Genomic DNA, 9,669 nt, shown 5'->3' with positions numbered 1-9,669 from the left:
CTGATTCATCGCGGTTCAGGCAAACTGCTGTGTGCATGTACAATGAAGTACAAGTAGCGCTAGCTTCGTCGTCGTTTACTACAGTGACAGTCAGTGAATATTGGAAAAATGGCGGCTATCAGCAGATAGATGGATTGGTAGAGAGGTCACGAATCGCCCCTTTCCTCCTATAGTTGTAGGCTGATCAGCAGGCGCGCTTTGCTAATATCGCGATAGGCGGCTTCCTATCTCACAACGATTGGATTTGTGTGTAGATGATGCCCGTGTGTGGATGCTGTGCCAGCTCCAGGTGGAGGCATGGGTAACCAGAACAGCGGCGAAGATTCGGCAAGTTACACTACGACGGATTTTGATGAATCGGATTTGTACTCGCTGATTGCTCAATCAAGCAGGGCACCGTCACCAATGGAACCCCCCGAAGCCGACCTGAGTCATCTCACGGAGGAGGAACGCTCTCACATCACCGAAGTTTTAGAAAGAGCTAGACAGTTGCAAGATCGCGATGAACAGCGTGTGCGGTAGGAGTCACCGATATGATTCAATCTGCATGAGTGTATTCGTTTGTTTTAACAAGAGATTATGTCAAATCGTGTATTCCCATGCTGTCTCGTTGCCTCATCAGAATGATCGCTATGACAACCAGCATGTTTAGAAGTTAAGTATTTGACGGAATAATACTGAATGAAGAGTCGACGCGAATGAAGAAAATAGCACCGTATCAAAATAATTGACGTCCATGACAGTACAAAATTTGGCTTTATCAATGTCTGCTTCAGTAAAATTAATCTAGTTCTTGCTATTAAAATTCCACTATAATATATCTGTGACATTTTATGGTTTCATGTACATTAACCGTAGAATGGTATGTAGGTGATATGTCGGACAGAGGTCGTGATATTTCGTTTCCGCGACCATTTTGTATTTTCTCAGGGAATTAGAAGAGGAATACACGGCGTTTGCCGAGAATATCGTACGCCGTGCATCTCTCACAGGTATGGAGACCGACCTCTGTCCCATTTGTCTGACGACGGAGCTCGTCCTCGGCGCGCCCAGCGCGGGGGATCCCAACACAGACCGGGGCACGGTTTGCGAGGACTGCGAAAGAAGAGTATGTCGTAAATGTGGATCCACCGCAGTATCGATAGCAACTAAGGTAAGCTCACGTATAGTAGTGATATCAGTGCAGAATGGCCGAGTTGTGATTTGTGATAAAAAAATTAAAAAAATTTATCAGCTGTGTTTCAAGAAAATTACGTCTATCAAACCATTATTCGGGAAATTAATTTGAATATTCGCTGAAAGGTTTATGCGCCGACATGTCTTGTAACGCCATAGGCAGAGTATTGGGGTCATAGTTGGGCATTTCCATCTCAACATCGACTATACAGTGAATATCAGAGGGCCCTGAACTAGGCGGTCTTTGCATACTGTCAAACGATAGAAGGTAGAGTCAATTCCATTTGAACTAGAGGACACGTTAAATATTAAAAGCATTGACTAAGGAAAACAACGACGTGCGGACAATGTAATTGGTTCGATCATGACGTACGGAAAGCAATTAAACACCAGATGACCTTATTTGCATATTGAACCGACTCAGAAATGCGAGCATGTAATTTTCTTTTGTTTGGAGCAAGCGATGATATTTCAATATATCACGTTTAATTAAGTCAGCGTTGAGAAATTTTGCCCATCCTGAATAAACGTTGAAATTCGCACCACATTGTGACGGCACAGAATTTACGCGAATGTAAGCGTGGAGGAGCGGGCCACATCTCTGTTCTTTCTTATCCAATCAATGTACGTACGTTTTGACTGAGAGCACTTACCTGTCCCTCAGTAGCCAAGCTCGAGAAGAGAGCTGTGCTTGATAACTCCTGAAGGAAACACCTTTCTTGTCCCTCCACTGAACCATATTGATAAATAAACTACTATGATTTATCACCGTCCATTGTGACGTTATAAACCGGAGAGCATGCCCCCGCCATTATTTCCACCCGAAATCTCATTTCCGGTATTTCTACAACGTAAAACGCTCTGCCGTGTAACGGTACAATCTTAATGGCTTTATTTCTTTGACGAAAATTTCCAATTATCGGCCCCTTCAATTCTTTTCCCCGGACTTTCCAAATAAATTATACACACATCACTTGTCAGAATTGTGCTGATTTGTACCTCCAGTCAACATTTTGAACTGACTTCTGAAATTATTTTCAATGCTGAAATCAGAGCAGGCATGTGCACGTAATCACTCTGATTTCAGAATAAATTTACTGATTTGCTCTTGTGTGGAACTCAGGTATACAACTTAACACACTATAACCTCCATACTGTTTCAACTGCCTTGTTTAATAATTTACTCATATACTTATACCTAGAAGAAACATGAGTTTTTAAGGAGATTATAAAATCAGTTTGAAACGTTAATACACTATAACACACTCACATACAGTAACACAAACGCACACATATTTTATATATATATATATATATATATATATATATATTTACTCTCTGTGCCCAAGTTCAGAGGTTGCCATAATGCCATTATGGTGATAACCGGGAGGGCACATTGTATACATTTTGTATATATATATATATATATATATATATATATATATATATATATATATATATATATATATATATATATATATATATATATATTTATATATTTATATATTTTGTTACGTATATAATTTAATTTGTCTGTACATACATACATACATACATACATACATACATACATACATACATACATACATACATACATACATACATACATACACGGTTTTCAAGTGCGTGTGATATATATAATTGTCTGTCCCTCGACACAGACATCACTTGAGTAAGTTGACCTTGAACACGGAACCACATTGTAGATGCATGAATACTCATGGCCCTTGTATTTACACGAGTATTACACAAGTGTTTGTCCTATTTACACGATAAGTGCATTGAATCAGGCCATGGGCAACATTTGCAATTCATTGTTTCAACGTTTTAGTGCAAGCGTCGCTAGCATTACTGTTACATTAATGTTATCCAGGTCACCCGCCTCAGTTTCGATCAGGAATTATTTTACAGCATGGGAATAAAAACTATCACAAGTAATAACAATCCCTGTTCTCTGTGACAGCTTATGAAATAATAAGTCTTTTTAGTGAGCGATGCATACGTCAGCAGTCCTGTCAATAAAGAAACTGCCCATAAAAACAACGTCCCTAGCAGGCATTCTCATTCACGTCTAAAACAAATCTTCGCCTATATTTTAGATCAGAGTATATGTGTATATATACCCTACTAATGACGACGTCATACAAGCTGAGTCGCTTCATAATTGACAAATTCCTCACTTTGAAATAATGTTTGATTTACCCAGCCCATTGTGTCACGAGCTAGTTGACAAAGGAGCATGGCTGCAAATCCAATCAACGGCCTGTGTTTGCCGTGTCAGATCTAATACCCGTCTTGTCTGCGACGACATTAACAGGGCCGTTTTCAATATGGCGACTTGTAAAATTACTCTCCTTGATACTCAAACGTGAACTATGTTAATTATAAATTACATTACAGTTTTGGTTAGTGGTAGTGTGTTTACTTTTACACACATAATCTAGTTCATTACAAACATGTTCACCCAATGCCTGCATGAGAAGCAGTATAATTTACATCCGACCTAACAGATGGGAACGTCTTCGGGGTAGTATTTCACATGCCATTGGACAGAATTTATTTGATATTAACGACAATCTATACTTAGTGAAAACGCTATATTCCTCGATACGTTTGATTAAGAAACAGTTCAGTAATGGAAACTAAAACATTCAAACGTATCACATGAATATGTGAATGTTCTTTGAGAGAAGTATTGCTCATATGAACTCGTCTTATTTAAATTATTGAGACAGGACGAAATTAACTCTTCAACTCATATTTAAGGCAGTACCTTACCGATGAGGTCAGTCTCATCGTATGCGACCGGGAACATATTCGCCTAGAAGGCAATTTTCCAAACATTGCATTAAATTGTGCGCATTTCTATGGCTATAATTTCGACGATTTCGACTGAGGTTCTGCAGCCTTGCGCGTATACAATGGCGGCAGTAATAGCTGCGGCGTAAGTAGAAGTGAATCATTCTCTGAGATGTCAACAGAGCGGAGGAATTCACTCAAAACGACGCTTAACTTGCAGCAGGTGGGGGTTGCCACCACAAATATGGACATGCTCCAGATAGAAACTATCTCTTTTCCAGGCTATGTCGGAGTAATTACAGTTTCCACTTAGTTTTATGCCTCCGGCGTAACGAATGATATCACGATCGACCAAATGTCAGTCCGCTAGGAATGTAGATAGCGAATTCTCTACTGTTATAGTTTTGCTAATCGCCTCCCGTATGTATTTTTCATAGTTTTCTTATTTTTTGTTGTCTTAGAGGATGTATTACTTAATTTGGGAGACTTCAACTTCGAATTCAAAAAATTGATGGCAGGACTAAATTTCGCTACAAATACGTAAAATAGATAAAACATGTTGTAAGAGAGCGGGGCGTTGAGAAATATCATTTCTTCTATTTTGTTCCTCTTGCAGTTCACAAACGTTACTACCTTGTTTATCATAAATATTTCGATAGTACAAGGCGTTTGAAGACTTTGGAGAGCATTCAATGACATTTTTGTGAAAGATTCAGTAACTTACTTTGAATATAATGTTTGCATGCAAGAGGAACGTCTCGAAAAACGGAAACACCATTGCGAGAGGCCAACAAAGAAGCGGAAATTATCAAACGTGGAGTTGACAATTTTGAGCATTTGTCATTTTCCCCGCCATAATTCAAACTTTTGCAGATCGTTACGTTGCTAAACATTCACGTGATCGGGGTCAGAAGGTCAAAGCCGACATGGCGGCTAAATATTTGCGACCTTCACTTTAGCGTGTGCCTCTAACATCAGCATTTGAATCCGAATACTCAAGCTATAGATCCCATTGCGCTTTGAACGATTAGAAATTAAATTTGAATACAGGCTTTAATAATCGTTCCATACATTGATTCAGTTTGAATTTACTCTCCTTTTTATGCCGCTCTTGATAAGTTATCTTGGGAGCGGAACATGTCAGACATTTCATTGTAAACCGAATAAGGCATCGTAAAATGCGTCACATCGTGAAATAGATTTCCATACTTGATATAGCCATATAGCTAGGCAACTGATGGAACAGACATGGATGATATGGGTAGCTTAAACAATAATGAAAGCCTTTCTGTCTTTTAACACTTTCTCCGTGATTTAGATGTGTATGTGTCAAATTAAAGTCTGCACTGAGAGTCCAAATGAAAACACCAAGTTTCGATGAACGCACAAACCTATGATTATGCTAGCGAGTATAGCCCCTACGAACAGATTTCTTATAAGTCAATATCCAATACACTTTGAAATCTTCGTACTACCGTCTTATAACTTCGAGTAAAAAGTGTTCGTTGAGGACTGCTATATTAAGGTGGAAGAGAACATGATAAAGCTTATATTTCCGTGGTAAACGTAAGATCTTTATATATCAGAATCACTTTTCAATTTTGATTTTATTTAGGGGAATATTATTAGTAATAGTGTCTGCAAATAGTCGAATACTATAGCATTTTACTTTTAATTGTAAGTGTGCCAGCTGAGGATGTAAAAGTTTGCAGTACTGTTTTAAATTCCGTGTGTATTCCCATTCCTTTGAGTGTACGAATGGATAGAGAGAGAGAGAGAGAGAGAGAGAGAGAGAGAGAGAGAGAGAGAGAGAGAGAGAGAGAGAGAGAGAGATCATTCGTATTCCACAGCAGTGTCCAATGTAGCTCAGCTTTTCATATTCCAACAAAATTCATTGTTTGACCAGTCATCATTCAATTTTATTAATATTACTATTAACGTCAAATAAGGTTAACGAGATGGGTTTCAGAGTCAATTATAAACCCATTTCATCTGGATTTGCATACACTTCACAGATGATGATCTTGTTTATTGCCATCCGTCATTCTTATGCTGTCAATTTTAAAATGATTACTATTTGATCGATCGTCACCAAAGCGGAGGAAGTTGATTGCATTTGAGTATTTTTATACATTTCCGCCACCCTCTGTTTTTAAATAGAGCATCGACTTCACAGAAGATACAACCGCTGAAATGCAAGTTTATCCTTAATTTTAAGGAAGTAACTTTCTGTTTAGGGGCCAGTAACAGTAAATTTTAATTTTTTCCGGACCCGCTATTTTCGATATTAACGACGACTACACTCTCTTGTTTTACTCTTCAAATAATGTTGAAACACTATTTGACTTGTCAACAGGGCGTCTATAAGTGTAAAATGCATTGTTACTTGTCACATTTGAATTCTAAGCCGGACCAGAATTCACTTGCCAACAACAACAACAACAACAACAACAACAAACTAGTATACACATGTACAGGCGTAGTTGACAAGCTGAATAATGTTGATGTCAACATGCTTTGGTGAGTAGAACAACAAACTGTTAGCTACCATTTAAAACAAAAACAAAAAAAACGTGAAAAAAATCACCAAAAGTTATAGCTACTGCATGGCACTTTATATCTCTAAAGTCTTCAATTTGGGGTGCATCTGTAGAATTGAAACCAACCAGCCCTTTCCTCAGCGGAACTCGGTCAAAATAGATGACGACATGATCCACATCAGCTCAAGGTGGAAGGTTTGTGGCACCCGTAATCAGTGTACTAATTGACAAAGGACGATGATATACAGTCAGCTATTTGTTCATTTTGCTGTGGTCGGTTTTTTCCGGAGATGATGATACAAACAAGGTCAGTTAAGAATCTCGGTGGGAACTATTAAAATCAAATCCATCTTTGAACAAAGAAAAGATAATTCTTACAGCTGATTTAAGCGTTAATATTATACTTGAATTGGAGTCGTTTTAGACAGTTATTGTGTCAAGTGAAATTTTCATAGCTTTATTCAAATATCCAAATCGGAGAGATATGGTATTACTGTATCGTCTTTCTCCAATTAAAAACCTGATGATGATATTCAATTGATTAAATGAAGAGCAAACGCTTGATGTGAGTGGAATTTGCTAACTTGGTTTTACGTGAAATATTTTGAAGGCATGGTGATTATATTGAAACCACGGTTTCACAGTATACAAGTGTACAAATTCTAGTTTACACGAGACATTTGACAAGTTGACAGTTTAGTCAGAATTATGATTTCGCGCTCAGCATTTTAAAGCTGCAATAAGAGCATACATTAACTTTCCGTGATCAAGGTATAACACAGGCGGATGACTTGATATAATACTCAGCAACTTACTACTACTGCATGGAATTCTTAGAAGGCGGGGTTTGTTGCCACGTCATTACAATAGTCATCCCATATCGCCAAGGTATACCCATGTAAATCGACCACAAAGATGAAAATTACCTGTCGTTGAGACAGCTCGGAGTCTTTGAATTGAACGAGTAAAATGGCGGATGTGGGCATTAAGTCTCGAGAGTTGACATCAAAAGCAACGAGGCCTCTTGAACCCTCGAGGCGATGGCGCCAGGCGGACGAGTCGGTTCCCGTGAGGCCGTGAAATTATAGCAATAAGTCGGTTACAAAATCACTCATCAATAGGTACACCCCCTGAGAAACACGGCATAATGCCAGAGTGTGATAGTTTATGGTAACTAATAAACTTGAACACCCAATCTGGGAATTTTCTAGCTCGTAACTAGTGGCAACACCATCTGTCCAATTATTGCCCCTTCTATATAGATTGATTGCCTCTTATTCTATTGAAGTCTGATCTCCAATCGAAGGGAGAACTGTCCGCCTGACTCAATCGATTGAATTTCCAGATTTATTTTGACTCTAAGGTGTTACTTTTCGTACCGTTCTATTGTTATTTTACATCGTCATGTTACACCATTCTTCTTTCGCTATATCGACCTTTTTCAACATGGCAGCTTACGTACTCCGAACGTCCACTTCGCAGTTGGCACAGAGACGAAGAAATTATGAATATGTGGCTCAGTTGCTGGCAACCATTACAGAATTGAAATATCGCCAACAACACTGTGACTTTACCGTTCTCATTGTGACAGATTAATAATTCATCATTACAATCCTCTGTCGTCGTTTCGAAAACACTGAGAAAAACCTCATTCATTTCTCGTCCAACGAAAGGCTGTCAGGACAGCATTTGATCCGAGCTTGTTTATTTATTACCCGAACAGTTATCAGAATGTGACTGAAATATCTACCAATTTTGTTACCATGATCTCATCATGACTCATTTACTGACCGATCACGTAGGTAACTTGACCGTTACTTCGGTAGCCGGACAGTCATCTGGCTAGCTCATCTTCCACCCGGGTCACCTTGCAGTCACGTGGATGACAAAACAGTCACTAATATCTACTTGCACTTATCTGGGTAATTTTTAGTTACTACCGTCGACCACCGGTAGCCTGGCACAGTCGATATTCACCTAGATCACCCAGCTGTCTCCTATATCACATTGTAGTCACATGGGTCGCAAATCAGTCACTGAGTTTATCCAATATTCACCCTTAGGTCACCCCACCTGGCACAAATCAGTCACGTGATCTACCCAATTTTAACTGAAGGTCGCTTTACCGTATTCACCTTGCAGACACCTTGATCATCCAGCTGTCGCTCAGTTCCCATAGTAGTCACCAGGTCGACCAAAACGGTAGCACGTGCTGCCAAACACATCTGTAACTTTTTGCAGTTATCTGGCCACCTATCTGCCATCTAGGTCACCGAAACAGTATTTAGGTCATCACTAGGTCACCTAGGTCATGGAGGTAAGAAAAGTATTACCTCCATGCGTAGGTCAACTAGCAGTCATCTTAAAGATCATCTGATTTACCGGGTCCCTTTAGGGTCACCTGATTTACCACTAAGACACCTTCTTGGTGCTCCCGCAGCTACCTTTGGCACTAAAGTTAAATATAATACCTTGTAGTGGCCTGGTCGCAATGGTTACCTATGCCAAGAGTCGCCTTGGTCGCCATGCCCAGTTTTAGCTGCTCTTTATCATCAGTTATAGCTCACTTTGAGATCACTTGAATCAGCCTGAATAGTGAACTGAGTTTGTGTGTGGAGGGACTGGTATTTCAATTACCTATCAAAAGCTAGTTTCAGTCGCACGGGTTACCCCACGGTAGCACTTTGACTTTGTTCACGTCTGTGTTGCATTGTAGTCATTTTGGTGGAAAATTTGTCATATATTTTATATCATACAGTCATTCATTCATGAGTTAGCCAACTTGAAGTCATGTATGCAGTCCACAAAGAGCCAAAGAAAACTTTTAAATGTCCGGTACAATGATTACTTCCGCACAGATCCAGAGCTAATCCAGTGTTTACCCAGGTGTCTTTTGTTTCTGTTCGTTGACACTGGCAAAAGTGATGCGATTTTCTTTTCTTTGTTTTTGCATACACACATAAGATCACAGCAACAGTCATTGTTTTAAATGCCCGCATGATACCTTGTCTTCGATTTTATCAATTCATGGGTTTGAAGGGAATCATTAGCACGCATCAAGTCTATTAATCTCTCTGATAATTCAGATTGTGGAGTTAACCATTTTGTTTTTAAAAACTCTGGCGAGGACACCGAAGAAGATAAAAAAGACATA

At 39.2% G+C, this 9,669-nt stretch overlaps 1 protein-coding gene across 8 annotated transcripts in view; it reads left to right on the top strand.

Annotated features, from left to right (window-relative positions):
- LOC139134813 (uncharacterized) overlaps positions 1-9,669 on the top strand; it is a 68,311-nt gene continuing 58,642 nt past the window's right edge. For all 8 annotated transcript variants that reach the window (XM_070701871.1, XM_070701869.1, XM_070701873.1 and 5 more), the window contains exons 1-2: positions 1-518; positions 931-1,153. In XM_070701871.1, the coding sequence (XP_070557972.1) occupies positions 298-518; positions 931-1,153 (444 nt within the window). In that variant the 5' untranslated portion in view covers positions 1-297. The remainder of the gene's footprint in view (positions 519-930; positions 1,154-9,669) is intronic.

Source organism: Ptychodera flava, chromosome 6 (assembly GCF_041260155.1).
Source record: "Ptychodera flava strain L36383 chromosome 6, AS_Pfla_20210202, whole genome shotgun sequence".
NCBI lineage: Eukaryota > Metazoa > Hemichordata > Enteropneusta > Ptychoderidae > Ptychodera > Ptychodera flava.
Note: the sequence above shows the minus strand (reverse complement) of the source record. Positions and strands in the feature narration are given on the sequence as shown.